This window comes from Saccostrea cucullata, unplaced genomic scaffold (genome assembly GCF_032062105.1).
Source record: "Saccostrea cucullata isolate Sc308-1 unplaced genomic scaffold, CSIRO_AGI_Scuc_v1 ctg2518, whole genome shotgun sequence".
NCBI classification, from domain to species: domain Eukaryota; kingdom Metazoa; phylum Mollusca; class Bivalvia; order Ostreida; family Ostreidae; genus Saccostrea; species Saccostrea cuccullata.
In genome coordinates this window covers 153,087-177,337 of record NW_026924945.1, presented here as the reverse complement: position 1 = coordinate 177,337, position 24,251 = coordinate 153,087, and the positions used below count along the sequence as shown (strand labels likewise).

Here is a 24,251-nt window from a genome sequence, read left to right as displayed (position 1 = left end):
TTCTAAAAAGTTCACGAAAGCTAAATTTTCCAAAGTTATATGGTTTTCAGTTTATATGATTTATTACACATTTAATTCTGTATTTCATTGTTTTAATATTTTATTAATAATTTATTTTTCACTCATGTTTTTAAGATATGTGAAAACAAAAAAGAAATAGCTTCACGTATGATTCGAAACTCCATATCGAAGGGTTTGGCGCAAAACCCACCACGTTAAACTCTACGCTACGAAGTATACGTATTGTCGATGTTTGTCAGTGTGATTTAAATGAACGGGATTGTTGAAGCGTACTTTTTCAGAAATGTTCGATTTTCATATAGAATGGGTTCAGATTCCATTTTTTTTTTTTTGGACAAATGAAATAGATTTCACATTCACATTTCAATCATTTAAGCGTTAACGAAGAATGAAGACTTGACCCATTCATGTTTAAAATTCATTTTTTATGGCTCAAATATGCATTTCAAATCTAATAAATTAGACGGTATTTCGATTTATTTTAAGACAGTTATTTCAAGTAAAAATGGAAATATAAGGAATCACTGTCTAGTTAGGAGACTATGCCATGAACATCAACAATAGTGGGAAACATGGGATAATTTTAGCATAACGGGCAAAATTATCCCATGTTTTCCACTATTGTTGATGCCCTGGCATAATCTCCTAACTAGACAGTGATTCCTTAAACACTTCGTCTAACGCCCATTCTCAGTAATAATGTGCAATTACGGTATATCAGAGACGTAAAATTCAACTTGAGTATACGCTCAATTTTTTTCCTGCAAAGTTTTCTACAGATAATTTTGAGTTGTATGGTAAAATATCCATAACACCAATGTGTTGATGACAAAATTATGACAAATTGAAATACATTGTATTTTTTCTTTAAAATCACCCCAATATATACGTTACTGTGTATATTGATTTAGGAAATACAATGATTAAGGCATTTTGACTACTTTAGAAAACATTTATATGCAGGAATATAATTTTTATTCGATGCAAGGGCAAATAATCTGTACTTTTTAAGGCATAAGAGTCAATAAACCTCTTTTTTTAGAACAACCGAAGAACACTTTTAATAATTACTGAATAATGTAGTATGTAACGTTACTTATTACTTCTAATTGCCTTCATGAAAAACATGACCTGTATCAAATTGAAATAAGTGGACGATGGAAAAATCAATAAATTTAAAAACAATCATAATTATAATATTTTTAAAGAATATTGTCGTAACGTAAAATCGTTACATACGTTACTAGCTATGACAAAAATTTTAATATGATTTGTTGGGTTAAAGTTTAAAATCTTGCAATTTTTGTGTTTATTTCTAAAGGTATAGAACTATCAAATTGTGTTTGTACCATTATCAACAAATTTGGTCATCTTTTGAAATAAACTAGGGGAAATTTATAAACAAAGAAGTACTGAATAGATCAAAGATTTTGTAGTGATTAAAAAGAGTATTAGCTATATAGAAAATAAAGTTTACGAGATTAACTATAATTTAAAATGGTAGACTTACTGTCAACATAACTCCTACCATTATAAAAACCTTAATTTTTTTAGTTAAAAAAAAGAAATGAAAAATTAAGGCTCAGTTAATACCAACGTTACCGAATGTTATGTAGGTATCCGAAAATTTCGAAGCTCTTTAAGATTTACTGATATGCATGTACTACATTGATATTTATTGCATATCTGTATTTACAACCATGATTTTCTTACTTTAAACATCAAGTAATGAGGTACATCATGTGGAAAACACGTGATACAAGAATATGCGTAATATTCTTTCAGTAACGTAAGTATTGGTAACGTATGTAAATTCCGGTAAGTTAATACACTGTACATTTTTCAAATGTTGAGAATGATTTAAAAATGTGTATGCAATAAAAAATATGAACCATTTCCTAATCATATAAGCACCATTAATAGGGCCTAACACATTTATATACTTTTAGAAAGATGTATAACGTATGTATTTGCGAAAATACAACCGACGAAGTTTTATAATGCATATAAGTCGTTTGAAAATATTTCAAGGAAAGTAAATATCAGATAAATTTTACAGGATAGTACAAGGTGTCTACTGTTTGATTTTCTTGAAGATGAAAATATATTTGCATAAACATAATTTACAAGCTCAGTTATATGATGGCGTTACGTAGGTATCAAACAACTGGGCGACAACGACATGCTGCAAAATATTTGCCATTTACATGTGATTTATGTTTTACTTTTATAATTATTTTTTACTCTCATATGGTGTGCAGTAAATTTCTGTGCATAAAAATACACGTTTATTAGATTTGAGTTTTTCAATTATGTTTTATTTTTGAAATACGGATTTGGCGACAGTAACGTATGTATTGTTTTCATAAATTCAGAGACGTATTTATCTCGGAAGACTTTTCCCGATTTTGCTCATTTTTGTGGATGTTTACGGACCATAACCTATGTTTACCTGCTCGTGCTGAAAAACATTCTTATATTATTAAATATCGAGTAACAAGGGAACGACATTAATTGCACCTTATTGCTGAGAATGGGCGCTAAGCAGGAAAGATACCACAGAAACTTACAATTACAGTTGTACAGGTCATTGCAGTACACAAACAAACACAGATACGCGTAACTGCAATAAAATGTAAACAGAAGTAATGCAAGATAATCAGCACGAACACGGGTCGTCATTCCACGCCGATACCCGTGACAATAACGCAGTCAGGTGTGACGAATCTGAGGAGTATACCCTGGTGTTGATGCACCCCTACTAATGTGTTCGGAACCTTTTATTTTTCGGTGTTCTGCAAATTATAAAACCCGATGAGTTCAGAGTAGCTCTAGCAGTGGTTCTGGCGAGAGTTAGCGAGACTTCAGCGAGATAGGGTAAATTATTCACGGAAAAATGTGGCTAGGAAAAATGTGGCTACAATGAAGCGCATTGAAGTGGTAAAATTTTCCGTTCGAATGGAACGTTTTGAGCTATATTTAGAGTGTTTATTGTCATCTTTTGACACGCCCATTTCTTTAGAAATTGATAAAACGGTCAAGTTGTTTCTTCGAATACCTGTAGAACAGGTTTTCCATAAATATAATAGCCAATCAAATTGAGGATCTAAATAAACACCGAGTAAACACGTGTTCGACCAAAACATGTGTTGTGGTAACTTCAATAGACATGATAAGTTCAAAAATATGTACATATTCGTTGCAATCTGTGTTTAACAGAAGCGGGGAGTATCTAACTCCCTCTTCTATTTTTTTTAAAGCTCCATTTCAGTGTAACTCATGATGCTTGTCGCGAAGAATGGGATGTCCTAAAACTACGACGAATATTACTTTCTCGTTTCTAAAAATATGGGCGTGTCATTATGTTATAATTGACCTTCAAAACATGACTCAGAACTTTTCATCCAAACGGAGAATTTTACCACTTCAATGCGCTTCATTGTAGGAAGTGACTAGCACGCGGAGGCATGGTAAACAGAAAAGTTATGGTGCGTTTCAGTTTTCACCACCCTAGAATAAGCTGATAATGTCTGTAGAAATGTACTTCAATCAATTGATCTCTTTTACATTCATTCAAACTTAAATAAGTATTCGCTATGATACAATTTTCTGCTGTCATGAATTAAAATTTCTTTTTGGACAAATATTTGTGCATGGGAACCGGGACTTTATTTTTTGGCGTCAGATTAGCAAATGAGGCACCAGCATGATTTTAACTGACCAATCAGCTGAATGAGTGTTGCATTATGGGTTACTACGAATACTACAGGAATTTTACGCTTGAAAAAAGGGAAAATCTTATGGTAAATGAAAAGCATTTTTAAAAGAATTATTTTCATGCTCATAATGACAAACAATTCATTTATTAAATAAACGCTGGAAGTCTAGGTTTCTGAAAGTCATACTGCAAAAGTGATTTCGTCTCTATTAATTCCTTTGTTGTACTATCGGTGAATGCAATTGCCAGGTGAATTCCCTGGCCGAACACGTGATCACGAACGTAAACAAAGTTTTGTCCAAGAGATGCTGCTCGTTTTCCTTACCCTTGGTGTTCTGAACTAGACGCAAACTACATTTTATTAAACATTTTTTTTTCCATTTAACAACGAATTAAAAACACCCGTAACATCTTTCAAAGTTTCTTATCTTTGTATTTTGTTCGTAAGAACATTTTTTTTTATTTTGCAGTCCATTAACATGATCGTAGATTGACCTAAACTAAGTGTTCGAAGTAAAATGTAAACATGTATTTGGCGTAAACGTTGCTATTCATTCAACGATTGGTCAGTTGCTCGTTGTGAGATCCTCTGTGCACATTTATAACAATAGCCATATAAGGCAAACAAAGGTTTGTCAGTGTAGAAGATAATGCACATTTTTTAGCAGCGAATCGAGCTCTAATTTTCGCCGAAAAGTACAAGATATATTGTTATTTTAACACCCCCTCCTTTAGCCACCCTTTTTCTGTTGAAAATCATGAAAGTCTTTCAGAAAGGTCTCGAAACATTTGTTACAGGACATGTTTTCAAAAGAAACAGGCTATAGCAATATCATGTTTACTGCCAGTTTTATTTATAAAACCGGTTCTACCCTGTAACCTTTGAATAGATCAACCTAAACCACGTGTCTTGAATTTAAATCACAATAGCATTAGTAGGGGTGTGATGTATCGTAGATAATGATACCGAAAATGATGTATGCCTATTTACGAGTCGTGTTCAGCTTTCAACAAACAAAATCTTTCAAGTCATTCATGTCACCGTCTATCAGTACGCACAGTACTTTGATTTATATTGGACTTTGTTAGGCATATGGCAAATGCATTTAAAAGTTTATGCATCTTGGTTTATGGGCGTATACGTAAAAAAAGCACATAATTCATAAACATCATTTTTTTTTTACAGCATTTTGGTTTTTTATATGAATAACAAAAAATAAAGTGGTTTTATCAGCTATTTAATGGATAAATGTAGAGAGTTCATTAACATCATATAACCGACAACTGGGACTGCCGATGCAACGGGGCAACAGACGGCAAAATTGTTTTTCGCTATGACAGAGACCTATTTGATATCATATTTTTGACTATTTATAACATTCATTTAATTTCGTTAGTGGTTTCCCGTTTTGATCTTACCTTTTACTATTTTTCTGTCGAATATAAAACTATGGTTTCTTATAAAAACAAAATAAGAAGAGAATAAAGTTAAATTTCAATACTTGTTCAAGAAAAATAGGTCAAACTAAGCTTATAGAAATAAGACTGCTACTCCACGTCACATTTCTTGTTCTATATGATAAATTTAGGCTCTCTACGACAAATGTGGATAGTTTTTGTTGTTTAATAAGAGTGCTGCAAGCGTGTGATTTTGATGGGTCAAGAGATTTTGGCTGTCTTGAACAGCAGATAATCGTTAACATGGCAAACACTAACGACAGATGATGGCAATCGGTAACACCTTTATTTAATACCAAATTCATTAACAAAAATGTCACAAGGTGATAGATATCTCTTAATTGCATAATTTATTACTGTTAATCTCTTTTTATTCGCGACAACTTTATTTTTGCGTAATTACGCGACACAATGCGTTCGCGAAATTTAATTTTCGCGTATGATTATATAGAGGAATAAAAACTATTCGTGAAAATTATGTCTCGCTTACAAAGAGTCAATGACAATCTCGCGAAAATAAGGTGTCGCGAAAATTTAGTGATCTACAGTATTTCAGAAGATAAATGTATTATCAAAAATATAGTCTTTCTGCAAACATTTGCTGCAAAACTGCAGCAAACATTGTTGCAAATTTGCTGCAACGAAGCTAAAGAAACCATGACAGACTTACAAGCTTTTGTGTTTGAAGAAAGTTTGCGGCAAGTATCGACAAGCTTACAGCAAACAATTTACCATGCAAAAGAGTTAGCCTGCTGTGAATATTGGATTTTCCAATAAAATATATGGAGATACTAGTAACGTACAGTGTTCAAGCTTAATCTCCATTAAACAATACAAAATTTGAGCAAACAAGCAAATTCAAAGAATTGTGGTCCCCCGCTTTCGGTGTCTTTGTGGGTGAGATGTTTTTTTTATGACATATTGTGTGTAATATGAACATCCTATCATATGTCATTTATTTAGAAAGTAACTCTGAAGTTGATTTTTTTGAAGGATGAAAACCCTAATCCTGACCGTTAAAAAGTTATGGCCAAAGTAAAAAGTTTTTTAAAAGTAGGTCAACTCCAAGGTCAAGATCAAAGGGTCAAAGTTGTTAAAGTTTTTTCACAAGTACATAAATCTTTAAGGTCAAGGTCAAAAGGTCAAAGTTGTTGATATCCAATGAAAGGACTTGCCACAAAGAATACATATGTAAAATATAAAAGTCCTAGTATCTACCGTTCAAAAGTTGTGACCAAAGTTTAAGTATTTTTAAAAAGTAGTTAAAACTCCAAGGCCAAGGTCAAAGGGTAAAAGTTATTGGTATCCAATGAAAGGTCTTCTCAAAAGGATCACATATGTGAAGTATAAAGCCCTAGTCCTCACCGTTCAAAAGTTATGGTCAAGGTTAAAGTTTTTTCATAAGTACATAAATCTTCAAGGTCAAGGTCAAAATGTCCAGGTTGTTGGTATCCAATGAAATGTCTTGCCACAAGGAATACATATGTGAAATATAAAAGTCCTAGTATCTACTGTTTAAAAGTTGTAACCAAGGTTAAAGTTCTTAAAATGTAATTAAAACTCCAAGGTCAAGGTCAAAAGTTATTGGTATCCAATGAAAGGTCTTCTCACAAGGATTACATATGTGAAGTACGAAAGCCTTCGTCCTCACCGTTCAAAAGTTATGGTCAAGGTTAAAGTTTTTTCATAAGTACGTAAATCTCCAAAATCAAGGTCAAAAGGTCAAGGTTGTTGTTATCCAATGAAAGGTTTTGCCACAAACAATACATACACTGTATGTGAAATATGAAAGTCCTAGTACCTACTATTCAAAAGTTATGGCCAAAGTAAAAGTTTGCAATTTTTGTGTAAAAGTGGGTCAAACTCCAAGGTCAAGGTCAAAAGGTCAAATGTGGTGGTACCCAAAGAAAGGTCTTATCACAAGGAATACACTTGTGAAATATGAAAGTCATAGCTCCACTAAATCAAAAGTTATGGGCAAGGTTAAAGTTTTTGTGACGGACAGACTGAAAGACTGACGGACAGACAGACAGACGAATGAGATTTAATGTCCCCTCGCTTTCGCGAAAGCGGGGGACAAAAAAGGACAGTCTAAATATCAGAAGTGGGCACAGGTCCCATGCATGGAGGAGTGATCATCCCCTTTCATCAACTTGTTTTTCAATAATTTACCTCATTTTAGAAATTGAATTTCGTAGAACATGCTTTTGCGTATCGAATCAACTGAGATTTATAAACCCTGTATGTTGGTGATGAAGGTATATTGCTGCATAAGTAAGGGAAGTTGACGATTGAAAAGAAACCAATTGTATTGGATGTTATTAAAAATATTGCGTCTCCTATCGGGGTTAGAGATGAAGATCAAATTTTTACAGAGGATCTTTCATTTAAAATTTTTCTCAAAAAGAAGAAAGTCATTTTTTTTTATATGGAAACATTCTCAGGAATTTTAAAATTCAAGTCCCCACCCCTGTAAACCTTTCAATACTGAACTGATTTATGCTTTTTCCTAGCCAATGTGCTCAGGGGAGCGATGTGGCCTATGGACTTCTTTTTGTTTCTTCCCTTAACATTACAAAAATCCGAGTAAAAGAACTCAAAAATTATTTATAGCCTCGGCCTACTTTTGTTGTACTTAATTTGCTTGTTTTAAAATTATGTGGGGTCATTTGTCAAAATTTTTAGAGTTGTTGTCTGGAATGGTTTTCATTAATATTTTTGTAATTCTTCATGGAATGTCATTCGATTTTTTGAAATATATCAGGAGCTTTAACGTGCATAATACATGTATATCCAAAATGATGCTTTAAAACACATGGAGTCTTATCTTTGTATTCATATTGCAAGTGAAAAAAAAATTGTGATGAGAATAAAAAAAAAAATACCCGAATTTCCCATGCATCACAATGTATTTATTTTTATTATAGGTCTTGTATTTTTTTCTTCAATTAATAAAGTATAATAGATTTATTTTATTCAGAACGCAATTGATATTGCATGAGTTGTGATTTGGTTACATGTATTTTTTTCTATAACATGTACTTTATATCATTCTGTTTTGTCATGTGAAACACAAGTAATCGTCTTCCTTAATACTTAATGCTAGGTTCTATATTAATACAAAACTTCTCCATTGCTATTCCACATGGAATCAAAACTGGCCTCCAGAATGGAGTTAACACGTGATGAAATTTTAGGATAATATTCTCCGTAGGCAGGTACGTCAACATTTATAAACTCCTCACTCTCAATAAGTGATACTTTATCTGCAGTAGACACAGACGTCTGACTCTGGGAATGTGAAAATGTAAACGTAGGTATTAACTGATTTTGTTTGCAGTTACTTGTACTCATTTTCCCAAACAGATGAAGAGCATTCTCTCTGTGAAGATTTGAAAAGAAATCGTCTACTCGGTTTCCCTCTAGGGCTTTTGAAGCACTACAAGTTTGCACTGTCTTAGGAACATATCCATACATACTCTCACTCTTGTTTCCTATAGCATTGTGTTCGTGATAGTACATCCTTGGAGTGTACTCACTCCCAAAGTCTCCCTTTGCTCTGATATTTCTACTGTATCTACTTCCGGTATAACGGCTGCTCGGGATGCTTTCAGAACGTTCGGAGTTTTGTAAGTTAAATATTTCCTGAACTCTCCTTCGTTTGTTTGGTACAGTATTATCCTCTTGTCTCTGTCCATTTTTATGCGAGTACTTCCTGTCTTGCTCGCTGAACGAAGCCTGTTTACGTATGTAGTCAGTTCCCTGTGTAGTATTTCTGCTTAATTTCCTCTTTTGTTGTTTTACGGAAAGAAATCCGCCATCATCGTCCGAATTCTTTGATAACTTGGTCTTGTGTTTTGATCGTTCGTGACGATTTGGAAAGCACAACCAATTGAAAAAGGATGACATCTTTCCAGCATATGCTACAAAATTGTATCAAAATATCCAACTTAGAGTTTTAAAAACACACTTTTTATTGGTTATTCAATGTAAATTATTTGATAAAAATGTTTCCCTATGATCATGTGGTATATGTAAACCTTAAGGTACTCCGATCCTCAGGTTCTGAAAATCAAGCATTGACTAATTGAAAATGCTCACAAAAATGTCTCTGAATTTTCAAAGTAACGTGTTTTTACCCATAATAATTCTTCAAACTTCATCTTTCAAGTTAATCATATTATATAGAGAAAATTAGTAAATCTCAAATATATTTTCAGGAATTGCGAATAAAAACACCTGCTATGCATTTTTCAACTCAAATTTGATGAATTAACACATTTTAAAAATAAAAATCATAGGTATCCAGGCTTTTGAAGAAATTCCACAATTTTTATACATATAATGTACTTTAATTTCTTTTATTTACTTCGATCATTTTACAATGCAAAGTGTATATAGATTCTCCTCACTGACCTGTCATTGCAAAGCTCTATAAATCACTTCTAATTCCATATCATGTTAATAAACATCGGTATCTATGGTTAGATTAAAATGAACATCAATTTCTTGATATATGTAATTTCAAAATGCTTTTACGGGGTAAAAATTTCGACTTTTAATTAGACCTTTCCGAGAACTTCAAAGAACCTTGAAGCACATTGAGACGTATACAATGAAAATTATTGCATGAAAAGATTTAATTTTCAAGCTTCAATTTGCGACTTTTTGAATTAGATTATAAATTAAAGAGTTGTCCTTCCTGGCTGAGGATCGGAGTCCCTTAAATCTTAAAATACTACGATTTTTTAAGTAACGAAAATTCAATGACAAGATTTATTTGTAAATTCCAACTTACCACTTACCAATTGTGCTGCTGTTAACACAGTGTTTCAAGTCTTGTTTCAAAGAATCTTAAAAGCACATCTGGAAATAAAGAATGAGAAAATTATATGTCAAAGAATGTCAAATAACTGTGGTATACGCATGTTCACACCTTTGAATAAATTTGTATTATTTAACATTGTTATACGTATTACAAATCAGCGAGTTACCAGTATATAAATTTTCAACCATTTTGTCATCATTTTTTTCTGCATTTCTATTGGGGAACTCATTCATACGCTATGTTTGTTGGTTTTTACAATGCAATAGAGGAATGTGATATGCTTGCACCTATTCATAACTTATTTCTTATATTAAATCCGTTTTAATTCATGGTCTACTTCGAAACAAATCAAAATGACAAGATGATTAAGCTTCTGAATAATTACAACGCCCATTATGACATTAACCCAGTATGCTAAGTCTGCAGCTTGGTAAACAGTAAGATAATTTACTAATTACCCCTAACTTTTAGCTTTACAAAGTAAGTTTACTTTCAGGTATCCGTATATCTATATAATTACATATATGTATTGCGCAAAGTATCTTCGACTGAAGAAAACATTTTAACATTTTCAATATTATTTTTTCTTTTTCTGTTTGTTTTTTCTTCCTTTTTTGTCTGTTAAATCGAAATCGTATCACATCTGCATGAGGTGTAATGTGTTACCTAATTGACCTTGGAGAGGCATTAAACTATCAATTATTGCTTACTTTACTAGGCAAATATGCATGTTCTATCTAGAACAATTCTAAAGACCGAGGGTCCACCTCTGTAAAACGGCGGTAGACAAATAAAAGTCACCAATAAAGACTTGGAACCTTGTTATAATAAAGATCAGATGATTCTTCTATCTTTAACCTGTATTTATGGATGCCTGATATGGCGGTGCTTCATTTGGCACAAATAAAAGCGTGAACACTTAATCAGTATACACATTTCTTTTTCTTACTTTTATATAACTGTGTTTATAATGTCATACGTTCAAAGGTGCATAGACACAGATTTGAAGTTAATATTTGTGTAATAATTGTGTATAAATTAAAAATATTAAAACTTTAATTCAGTGAAATAATTATATTCAGAGTAGAAATGTTAGAAAACAAAATTCCTTCACAAGTATCGTCATTCCGCGCGAAGTGTTTTGTACAGAGTTTAGCAAATTGATCACACCCGTGAAACGTACACAGTTTTTTTTTTTGTAAACAGAATACGAGCTCTGTTATTGATGATGTTTACGATTCACCAGGAGCGTTCAATTGTTAAGGTCTGCTCACCACCACTGCACGGACTGACAATATACTGTGTGTATGTTTTGTTTTCGAACATTTCTACTCCGAATTTTCTGGATAATAGTTTTAATATTTTTCATGTATACACTAAAAGATTGCCACAGTATTGAGAATAAAATAAAAATTTGTGAAAGTGCAAGGATGTGTCAATCAAACCCGTCTAAAAATTTGAAGTTTTAATAACTTGCAGATGAAAAAAGGTGTTTAATATATTTTTTGTGTGAAATGCTATTAAAATATAGGAGTTGTAATATTATACAGAAAATATTAACTTCAAATCTGTGTCCATGCACCTTTAATATCTGTGATAAAATTATATGAGGATCGTAAAAGAATGAAAATTTTCCAGGTACATCTGTAGAAATAAAGAATAAAAATATGGGGTCTCTGTCATCAGTATTATTGTCTTGCATTAAGTCATATTAAGGCCGGTTTACACTATGCATTTTGACACATGCATGTAAACTCATGCTTCAATGTTGCCTCATGCATCTTCTCATTTACACTATGTGTCTTGATGCATGCATCTTTAGAATATATTTGTAAAGATGAAATTTATCTACTTAAAAATAACAATACCTTCAAATTTCTTCTCCAGATTTATTTTAGCTACGCAATTAATTCTTAATTTCCTTTTAATGATAATTCTTAGAAAATATAATTTATATTCATTCCGAAAGAAAAACTCCTCTATATTATTATACTGAAATAAGTTTTTCTAATTGTTGTTTTAATCAGTATTTTCTGTTTTTGTGTATCTTAGGAAGCTATTTTTGCAACTATATGGAGGAAAATAAGGCTTATAATTCAATCTCAACTCTGACCTTTCTTTTCATTGGCCAGTTCCATGCATCTTGAAGCATGGAATAGAACAAGTTCTATTCGATCGTTCAAGATGCAACACCCATTTAATTTGACACAAGGGGCTATTACACTGTGAATCTTGACACATGCATCCAAGATGCATGTGTCAAGATGCATAGTGTAAACCGGCCTTAAGAGGTATTATGTGGCAGCATTAGTTCATAAATCAGTAAGATTTATGTATTATTGTTAAGCACTACATACAGGGAACGGTCATTATCCAATGCGGATTAAAGTATTTATAAAAATTATACAAACGTTATAGCTTTTCATGATTGTCTTGGTATAAGTTTCATAACAGTTTAAAATTTTGTACTGCATTGTTTGACTTATTTAAAAATCAATGAGCAAGGGATAGAGAAACTCTTAAACGAAAATAATCCGTGATTATCCGCCTATCATTGGTGTTAAGTGTAAATTTATCCCCATTTCCTCAATCTTTTTATGATTGCCTAATTTTTAACTTTTAGTTACCAAATTACATTCTACAAAAATGTGTTAATTTTGTCTTTTCTAATCCTATATCTCTTTTGAAAAAAAAAAAACAGAATTCAACCTCTCAATTTCAAGAGATTTTTTGAATTATTATTTTTATTTGTGTGTGTCTGGGGTATAAATAGCAGCCAATGAGAAAAATGGAGGAAATTTCATGGAGTTATATTAATAAGATAATAAGAAGATCAGGAATGATTTGAAGCTTTGAATATTGAGAATTGTAATGTTATTCGAAGTTGATATTAATTTATTATACTTTTGTAATAAATATTTATAAATGTAAACTGTATAATTTTTATCATGTTAGCTGATTTTACTTAATTGCATTTACCGCCGGAATTTTCCCCCTTATAAACAAATAAAGTTAGACTTACCTTAATGTCTTTTCTTGCATTGTATGGTCATCTGTATCAATCACAAGAATCTATCAAAAATCAGAACTATAAGAAATTACACAAGTCCACCTAGGTTACAGAAAATATTTGTAAATAAAAGATTTATATATAAATACTTACTCACAAGTTTAAATTTGGAAAACAAGAACACTGGGGAGCTTTAAATTTTAAAGGTACAGTTTCTTGTTTTGATTGACGTTCATTTGCTAAACCAGTCCGTTACTGATTTAAACATTCACCAACCGGAACGGTTAAACGGACAAGTAAATAAGATTGCCTGTAATGACGACAGACTTTCGAAAATGCTTCTCAGTGTCAAGGACACTCTTTTAATGATTTGAAATAATAAATAAGTTCATCAATTGAAGTCATAATTTGTATAACATGGTATTGATTCTATAAAAAAATAGATATGTATGTTATGGTTACTTTGGACGTAACGTACTGAATAATCTTACAAAAAAAAAAACAAAACAAAACTCAGCGCCATCTTTACCAAGGACAATTAAAAAATGATAAATGTTAATCATGAAAAAAATTCAAATGATTTTATTTCTAACAATGCATAACTTCAAATAATTCAATTAATGATAGGAATATTTTCTTTAAAAATGTTTTGATCAATATAAAGGTAAATTTGTATTCGAAACCATACTGTTTATATTGAAACTTACCAGTACAGTGATATTCCAATGTCACGAATATATCTGCAAAAAGCTTTGCGAACGTTTTGTTGTCATAAAGAGTACAAAACGCAATAAGTGATGTGGAATAAGAGCACAAACGGCAGGCTATCGAGCATTAATAATGCAGACAGGTGGAATTTCAGCTAGCCATTGATTGACTGCGCTTTAAGTAATCAATCAGCCATGTATTATTTCTGTCGACCAACCAAAAACAATATGTAACTGTGCTTATGCGATGATATGTATTAGGTGAAAATAATTGCATATCATACCATCTATAATTTAATAAAATAACAGTTCTCTCCATGTTCTGGAAGAGTCTACTCTCTGTTCAGCAACATACCTTGAATTGAAAAAGATTAAGACCACAAAGGCCAATAAAGATAAAAAATATATAACTTGCAGCATTAGACATAACAAAAACGTGAGACGATTCAAATGGTGCAAATAATACAAAAATTTGCTTTTATGTATATAGAACAACCATAAATATGAAAATGTTTATTCACAATTATCAACATATGACCAAAGATGACAAAAAATGGGAAAACGTAATTAAAACTTGCAAACATAATGAAAACATGACGAAAAAAAAGAAGACAGGATTAGCATACTTCAGCATACCAAGTAATACGTGGAACCAAATTTTTAACTATATTAAATTTGAAATTATTAAAAACAGAATGAGCACCAGTGGATGAAGAGATTGATTGATAGTGTGTTGTTTTAAGTACAGTTCAAATTTTGTTCACTCATATAGAGAAGTCTTCATAGACTGGTGAAGGGCTTCAAAGTCAGACTTTAACTCGGCACTCAGAACCACTGAGCAATAGAGATCTTTATCGTACCAACGTCAACTGTGAGCACAGTAGCCTAGTGTAAAGCGTTCGCTTTGTGATCGGGAGTCCCGGTTCGATTCTCGTTCGCGGCGCCGCTCCAAACCTAAGGCGTAAACATGGGTAGTGACTGCTCCTTTGCCAATCGCTCGGCATTATATATGAAAGTCACGGGTCTTTCGGATATGACCTTAAACAAGAATCCCAGGGGCCACATCGCTCACCTGAGCAATTGGCTAGGAAAAAGCACATATCAGAACTGAAAGTTTACTGAGGTGAGGGGGGGGGGCTTGAATTTTACCACCCAGAGGGTCATGGTTTGAGCAAGCTAGAATCTACACTACATGAGGATGATTCTCTATGAATATCACTAAGCATGGCTTTGAAGTACTTGAAAAGAATTTTAGATTTTTAAAGATTTTTCCTATACATTCCTATATAAAACTTTGACCGGCCATTTGGCCCCACCCTACCCCCGGGGGTCATGATTTGCACAAACTTGAATCTACACTACCTGAGGATGATTCCACCTGAGTTTCATCTTTCCTGGCCCAGTGGTTCTTGAGAAGAAGATTTTTAAAGATTTTTCCAATATATTCCTATGTAAAACTTTGATAAGCCATTTTGGCCCCACCCTACCCCCAGGGGTCATAATTTGAACAAACTTGAATCTACACTACCTTGGGATAATTCCACAGGAGTTTCATCTTTCCTGGCCCAGTGGTTCATGAGAAGAAGATTTTTAAAGATTTTTCCAATATATTCCTAGGTAAAACTTTGACCGGCCATTTTGGCCCCACCCTACCCCCAGGGGTCATGATTTGAACAAAATTGAATCTACACTACCTGAAGATGATTCCACATGAGTTTCATCTTTCCTGTCTCAATGGTTCTTGAGAAGAAAATTTTTAAAGATTTTTCCAATATATTCCTATGTAAAACTTTGACCGGCCATTTTGGCCCCAACCTATCCCCGGGGGTCATGATTTGAACAAAATTGAATCTACACTACCTGAGGATGATTCCACATGAGTTTCATCTTTCCTGGCCCACTGGTTCTTGAGAAGAAAATTTTTAAAGATTTTTCCTATATATTCCTATGTAAAACTTTGACCGGCCATTTTGGCCCCACCCTACCCCCGGGGGTCATGATTTAAACAAAATTGAATCTACACTACCTGAGGATGATTTCACATGAGTTTCATCTTTCCTGGCCCAGTGGTTGTTGAGAAGAATATTTTTTTTAAAATGCCATTAATTTTTCTCTAATTCATAATTATCTCCCCATGGAAAACGGCATGGCCCTTCATATGAACAATCTTGAATCCCCTTTACCCAAGGATACTTTGTAGCAAGTTTGGTTGAAATTGGCCCAGTGGTTCTTGAGAAGAAGATGAAAATGTGAAAAGTTTACAACGACAACAACGACGACAACGACAACAACAACAACGACAGACAACGGACAAATTTTGATCAGAAAAGCTCACTTGAGCCTTTGGCTCAGGTGAGCTAAAAAATAGGTCCCGTGTCACGGTAGGCGTTGTCACGATAAAAACCCTCACTGCTCAATGGCCCTAAGTGCACCGTATAGGTTTAACTTTAAAGCCCTTCACCAGCATACGGTGACGTCTCTATATGAGTGAAAAAATCTCCAATGGGATGTTAAACAATATACAATCAATTAATCAACTGTGATTTTTCAAGGTCTCATCCAAAAGACCAACAACTTTAACTCCAACCTACCCAGCACTTTGCAAAGGAGTAACTGTCACTCGTTTGACTACATGATTGTCTATGTTTTATACCATCTTCGAAGTTTCCTTCAAATCTCTCCATACATTTAAATCAGAGTCTTCTCTGTTCTGTTTTTATTTTGGCAAAAGGAATCAACAACAGGAACATATTTTAAAGTGTAAAAGAGCATTCGATATAAATGTGAATGTAATTTATAAAATAACAAATGTAAGTTATATGGTCAATGCAATGATCATGTTAACAAATATTTTTTATCATTAAGTCAAATGCTGACTGATTATTTACACTGAATTGCCGACGGATATTTTCGCTTTTTCCCGATCATGACAAGGATCACAAGGCGGGTGTGACCGGTCAGCAGGGTATGCTCTCTCCTCCACAGCATCTGATCCCATCTCTGGTGTTTTAGAGGTCCGTGTTTGCTATAATTTGTATTGTTTAATTATTTTTAGGTTGATTACTGTTCATTTCCATATATTTCATTTACATGTTCCAGTATGGTCTCATGTTACAAAAAATATGTTATAACTATCAAAGGGAAAAAGGTAAGACAACCAAAAAGAAATTTACTTTATAATAATTACAGGTACTTAATTTGTCATAATCAATATAGAGCGATCATGATTATCAAATTGACATTCAACAACAAAAACATGATTAGCTTTTCCTTATGAACAAAGAATAAATAAATAATCACATGTAAAAAATAGTTACATGAATAGTCAGAAAAAAGTATATCTCAGCTATGTCATCCTTCTGTTGTACCCAATAACCCCAATCTCTCAATTGGCAACAGAATTTTATAAGCATTATGATTTTGTAGAGGTGCATGCCTAGAGATTGGTAATATAAGAAGAAGAATGCATTATACTTAGTCAAAATGGTCAATACTCATCAATAAAATTATTCAGAACAGAACAGCACAGCATATTCGGAAAGTGGTGATAATCAAAGGTGAAAAAAACTAAATTTGGAATACATGTAATAATAATTTGCAAGAACCCCAAAAGTATGACTTATCAATGCTTTATACAGCGTAAACTCGCGATTAATAGATGTCCAATCGTTTTGAAATTACATGTAGTCAAAGGCCTTTAAATGAAAATGGAACTTCGACTGTGTCATAATTTTCTAGTTTATTATCCATGAAATAAAAATTCTGAATTCTGTTTAAAGGGTTTTCAATGCTGATTACTTGAATATCAGTGTATACGTTAAGTTACCTTTCATTGTCCATGTACATAATGCACACACGAACACATTCAGCCCTGGCTGTATGTATACGTATAAGCAGAATTTATAGCGAGGATTTAATTTTGGCATTATTAGCTGAGATTGCTAAAATCAAATATCGCTAAAAATAAACTATGCTTAATTTGTAATATTATACTTTCTTGTTAATAAGTTGAATCTGATTGGCCGAGAAACATTTGTTAAAAAAACATTTTACCCGCTGAATAATGAAGCCACGCCCTCCAGCGAAGCAACAGTCAACATTGCTCGACGACGGGTGATGTTCCAAAAAAATAGCGACTGCTCAGAATTTATGCGCGCACGGTTCACTGTTATTATGTATTTGTATAAAACATTCAGTATTATATAATCAATTGGCTGCGACTCGGTTGACAATGGTTTTCTTGGGGTGAAAATTTTCAATGTTACACCCAGCTACATGCAATATTTATATATTAGCTTCATCAGTGAGCATTTTCAAATCGCTAAAATTACTTCTCGCTAAAAATAGAATACCGTGTTTTAAGGACAAATCGCTTAATTTGCGTCTCACTAAAATTTCTACTTATATGGTATTCTTAAGGCAATAGATTTATTCTCTTCTTGAATATTTAGTTATATCTAGTTGTTAAAATTACCCCCCCTCTTCCCTTTCCATCCTAATTGGGAATGAGTTGGGTGTATGGGTTATAATTTAATTTTGGATTTGCTAGGTGTCTTTCTAAAAGAAGAAGTTCCTCCGAAACGTGGCTAAAATTGCTGAATCGGCGTAAAATAATATTCAATCAATTAACCTAAAGGAAGAAACATTTTACTTGACCAAAATGATATGATCTCAAGCTGGAATATGCTGTTTCATTGACGTGAGAATACCTGGTATTATGGTCATTGTGAGATTGTGAAATTGTGCTCTAGTGAAAGTCCTCGAAGCCTTGCCTTCTCTGGAATGCTTAAACTTGAGTAAACTGTTACAGAAGACTAGGGAGTATGACAGGATTTCGACAACAAGTTATATTTCTATGATTATTTTCACTTATAGCATTTAGATAATAAAATGATCAATTAGCTATAACTGGATGAAACCAGTAATAAGAATCTCTTCAAAGCTATTTGATTTTGCTAATGATACAGATATGAGTCGTGATCTTACTGCGTTTTAGAATAGAATTTTTTTGAGTATCGAATCAACCGAGTGATATAAACCCTATCTACAAGGGTTTATTTAAGAAATAACATGAATAAGATATCAATTTTAGAGTTTCAATGGGGTATTACCCAATGAAAATCTAAAAATGATATCTTATTTCTTATATTCATATTTTACATTTTTAGTCTTGTTACAAAGAAATATAGGCATTATTTAGACTTTGCTTTGGAAATGCAACATAACGTATCTACGACGTCATGTGACGTCACAATCGGAACTTTCCAAATGGCTCGTGCAGTTTGCTTTCCATACTCAAGAAAGTCTGATCTTGTGACCAACTGCATGTCATTGAAAATTGAATTTCAATTTTATTAGCATTGTTATATAAGGAAAGACATCAGCATATGTAAATATTACTAAGTAAGTGAACGAAATTGATTGAAAAATTTAAGTCTTCACGTCTGAAAACGATAACCCTAAAATTTAGACTTTCAATGAAAAAAATAACAAAACTTAGAGACGCTAATGAATAAAACATTAATTGAGAAGCCTCTATTGTTTACAACAATTTGGACTGTCCTTTCAGGAAACCAAACTAAAAACTATCTCCAATCTTGTTTTTTGTCCGCACCACATCTTTTCCTAAGATTTCCGTGAAGTATCTTACTGAGGACAAACTTAAGGACAAATTCCACAAATATATTAATTACATCCAGCAAAAGGAGATGAATACGTTTTCATGATATGATTCAGATGTCTTGGCACTAGAGATTTGACTCTTTTTACCGTGTTTTCAAAACGGGAGAAACTTTTGTAGATGACAAAAACTTGCCCTTCCTTGTCACTTTATATATACACTGAACCAAACTTCTAAGTGTTCATCTAACTTTTTTTAAGTTATAAAGAACAAATGCATGTACAATAAATAATTTCTTTAATTCATGGTTAATGATGCATGTTACAGTTCGATGTTGCGAAAATTCCATGTCAGTATCTCGTCAGAATTTTAAGCAAAGTATCAAGGACATGATGTACCCTCAAAATGAAAATTCACATAAAATAATCGCAATAGAATTATAGAATAAGACCTCCACTCGCTCTAATTACCTCAAGACATCCTTTTCTTATGAATACCATGTGTCCTTTGAATAGTGGTTGACCTATCTGCTGCAACCCAACTGCATGGATCTTTCAAAACCGTTGAAATTGTGTGGGTGGGGGTGGGGGCTTTGACACTCCTTTTTAAGAGTCCCATATTTTCCATGGGATTCAGGTCCGGGGATTTGGCAGGCCAGTGCATCACACAGATGCTTTATGGTTAACATTTGAACCCCCCCTTGGTCGTCTTGCACGTAAGTGTACCTCTCTATGAATGATTCAGACTGTTTGAGATGATACTTGAACGCCATGAGCACCAATTTGGTGCCATTTTCATACCACTGAATGTGCTGATTGAAATGTTTCTAAAGTAATTTAGGACCATGCATAGCAATCTTTTAAGATGGTTTTGATGCAAAACATTGGCCTCAGACGAAGATCTAGATCACTTCCGGTTTGGTTAAATTTTGTCCAAAGCTTTCAAATTGTGATAATTTGGCGATAAAAATAACGCAAAACCTATAGAAAAATGTGTTTAAATGGATTTTTATACTTGTTGTTTATTCAAAAACCAATTATATACTGTATAGAATGGTGTGATATTTTCAAATAATTACAACAAATGAGTCTTCTCAACAATTCTTGAAAGAAAATCAATTATCACTCATGAAAACCAATGTTCCGTGACGAAGCTTAAAAACAACACATTTGTACTTTGCGGCATGCGTTTTGTGTAGTTAGCATCTTTTTGTGACCATTATTAAATTTTCAAACCTGGTTTAACCAAAAAACACAATACATTGACAAAATGACCATTGAGAAAAGGGAGAGCCGTTGGAATGTAGACATCTGGATCATCCTTGCACCACGTTTTCCTCACTTTTATTTAAATATATTTTAGTTTTTGTTTGTCCTTGATATTACTTTTAAAGATTAACAACCAGTATCAAAACCCATTTAAACACATTTTTCTATAGGCTGTTAGTCATTTTCATCGCCAACTTATCACAATTTGAAAGCTTTGGAAGGTAGTGATCTTGATCTTCGTCTAAGGCCAAGGTTTCGCGTCACATCAGGTTAAAAGAGTGTTAAATCGCCCTGAAACGATATGGAGATAACGAACAGTATTCAAATATCAAAATCCATAAAACAATACAAAATAGGAGCAGAGCACACACAGACTTCTAAATCATCAGAGGTGGGATCAGGTGCTATAGAGGAGTGAGCATCCCCTGCCACCCGCCGTGTGCTCCTTGACATGATTGGGAAATAGCGGATAAATCCGTCGTCAATTCAGTGTATAAATAATGGACTAACAGTTAGTATGAAAAACGTCAGTCAGCATTTGACTCAATGATAAATTGTATTTGCTGAGTGCTGACAAGGTCATTGTATCGACAAAAGTACTTACGAAATGATGACTTTAAAGGAGACAGCTGAAATTTTTGTTTCATCAACTTGTTTATCAATAATTTACCTCGCTTTAGAAATTGTTCAAAAGTAGAGCATGCTCTTGCGTATCGAATCATCTGAGATATTTAAACGCCGTATGCAGGTGATGAAGGTATATTGCTGCACAAGTAAGGGAAGTTGACAAGAGAAAAGTTAGTCATCCCGTTTATCATAGAGCTTGGATGTTAGATTACCATTAACGTCTTTTTAAAGTAAAATATCCAAGTACATGTATGAAACAGATGTTTCAGACTATGTGGCATCTATTATCTCATGCTCAGCAGGATATATCGTATCGACATAGGAATGCAAATTACCATTGTTAATTGACAAAACAAGCAATTTAAATGCAATGAAAATGATAAGAAATCGGTACTCGTGGCAGTCTAATATCAACTCAAACAGTCTGAATCCTCAAAGCGGTACGCTTACGTGTTAAACGCCCAAGGATATAGTCCAAAAGGCATCTTTGTGATGATGCATTGCCAAATCCCCAAATCTGAATCCCACGTAACAAAATTTGGGTTTTCTTTTATAAGGAATGTCACAGACCACCACTCCACACCATTTCAACGGCTTAGAAAGATCTATGCAGAAGGTGTGGCAGCAGATGGGACAATCTCCTATTCAGGGTACATGGTATCCAACAGTAAAGAAAATCTTGCAGTATTTTAGCTGGTGGTGGTCTTTCTCCATAGAAATTATTTTATGTGAATTTTCATTTTGAGGGTCCTTCATACTTTGCTTAAAATTCTGACAAGATACTTACATGAAATTTTACACAACATCAAACTGTAACATGCATCATTAACCATGAATTAAAGAAATAAAAGTAATAATTTATTTTATGTACTTGTTCTTTTAGACTTAAAAAATGTTAGGTGAACACTTAGAAGTTTGGTCAGTGTATGTATTTGCATCACACACAAAACCAACTGTCACCTCATAAATGTCGGAAACTAAGCCAAAAAAAAAAAAAAAAAAAAAAAAAAAAAAAAAGCAATTTCAAAACTTTGATCTTCTAAGTTTTAATTTTGATAAATATTTTTGAAAACATTTTAAAATACATATTAACATAGCAGACCTTTGGCTGAAATTGTCATTTGCATTATAATGATTCTCAGAAAATCACTCGACGTACAAAGATATGGAAGCTCAAACGTAACAAAATTGAATTTATTTTCAAATAGATTATAGAAAATTTATAATTTTGTTCTTAATAAAATACATCATGAAACACAATTCCATGGCTCACATTTCTTCATACACGTCTTTTAAAACCATAGAATACCTCACATAAAAAAATTCACTTCAACATATTTTGGAGTGCCCGGATGTAGCTTTGCGTCATGAGTAATGTATCGTACTTAGAAAGTGGCTTTGGTCCAGAGGAAGGAATAACAGCTCGTAGACGATCAAATGCGTCGTTCATGATGCGCATTCGTCTTCTTTCCCGTCCATTAGCAGATAGTCTTCGTCCCTTTTTGGTCTCAGAGTCAACGTTCGTACGATTTCTTTTCGATCGTTGCAAGATTTTTGTCGTTAATGCAGCTTCTGGTTGCTTTTGTACAAAATACTCAAAATTGTTAGTTATCTTTTCATTAGTTGGAGTGTCATTAACAAACACTGACGATATTCCATTCGTGTCATATTTCTCTTTTCTTTCACCAGAATCTTCTTTTTTCCACTCCGCGGGGAGACTAAGTGCATGCTCAAGATGTTCACTAAATATATTATTTACATCATAATATTCCATTTTCTTAATACAAAAATCTCGTAGTAATAAAGTGCTTAAAGTTTCACTCAGATAGCTATTCTTATGGTTAAACTTTCCTGCAAAATCCTTATAAATAGCAAAAGTCTGCATGTTAACTATTTCATATCCGGCGTCTTTTCTGACGTACAAGAAAAATCATTGGTTGAAATGTGAAATGTAAAATATGTAGGACATAGGTCAATTTGAATATTCTAGCATTTGTATTTGAATTCAAATTTATGAACGCTGATTGGTTAACAGCTTGGTAACTAAGAATACAATATTTAGTTTTTGTGTCTAAAAAACTAGATTTGATTTAGAATCATTTAATACAAAGTAAGAGAAATCACCACTATTTACACTATAAAACCATATATAACAAATGTTTTTTTGTCCTATCCCGATTCAGAATAAAAAATATGGGTCGGTAGGTAGGAAAGTTTTCCCTCTATAAATAGTTAAGTTTATTCTCTGTTTTCAAATTCTATTTAATTGAAGGTATAAATACAATTAAGATAGTTGTTTTTAAATAAAGTTATATGCATGGAAAAATATCATTTCTCGGAAGTCTAAGAAAGTCTTGATTCGGGCCGTTTTAACAATGTAGGACGGTTGCGGGCAATCGAGCATTATTTTAGAGATAGTCTAGCTTTTCTTTCGTTTTCTCGCGAAACAAATGGAGATAACGAAAAGTATTCAAGTTCAAAAGTCAATAAAACAATACAAAAAAAAACAACAACAACAGAGCAATGGCCATGGAGGAGTGAGCATCCCCTATCGACCGGTCACACCCGCCGTGTGCTATTTGTCATGTTCGGGTTAAAACGGAAAAATCCGTCGTCAATTAGTGTATATATAATGGACTAACAATAAGTATGAAAAACGTCAGTCAGCATTTGACTCAATGATAATTAAGTTTTATTTGCTGACAAGGTCATTGCATCGACCATAGAACCTACGAAATGATGATTTTAAACGAGACAGCTGAAATTCTTGTTTCATCAATTTGTTTGTCAATAATTTACCTCGTTTTAGAAATTGTTCAATCGTAGAACATGTTCTTGAGTATCGAATCAACTGAGATACAGTATATGACCTCCGTATGCAGGCGATTAAGGTACATGTGTATTGCTGCATAAGTAAGGGAAGTTGACGATAGAAAAGTTAAAGTCATCACGTTTATTATAGAGCTTGGTTTGAGCTCGTCTAACTCGAAAAAA

The 24,251-nt window shown here is 33.1% G+C and overlaps 2 protein-coding genes across 5 annotated transcripts in view; one reads left to right on the top strand and one right to left on the bottom strand.

Annotated features, from left to right (window-relative positions):
- Positions 1-24,251, top strand: part of LOC134267682 (sterile alpha motif domain-containing protein 9-like) — a 115,099-nt gene that overhangs the window by 16,837 nt on the left and 74,011 nt on the right. The gene's annotated exons all lie outside the window — the stretch shown is intronic.
- Positions 8,298-13,906, bottom strand: LOC134267671 (uncharacterized). Of its 4 annotated transcripts, none has more exons than XM_062749882.1 (4): positions 13,743-13,906; positions 13,048-13,097; positions 10,003-10,063; positions 8,298-9,120 (listed from the first exon to the last, which is right to left on the bottom strand). In XM_062749882.1, exon 4 carries the CDS (start codon positions 9,104-9,106, stop codon positions 8,312-8,314), a length of 795 nt encoding a protein of 264 aa, XP_062605866.1. In that variant the 5' UTR covers positions 9,107-9,120; positions 10,003-10,063; positions 13,048-13,097; positions 13,743-13,906; the 3' UTR covers positions 8,298-8,311. The 4 variants fall into 4 exon arrangements, with proteins under 4 accessions (XP_062605866.1, XP_062605867.1, XP_062605868.1 ...); XM_062749883.1 differs by lacking the exon at positions 13,743-13,906 and adding an exon at positions 13,189-13,311; XM_062749884.1 differs by lacking the exon at positions 13,743-13,906 and adding an exon at positions 13,193-13,311.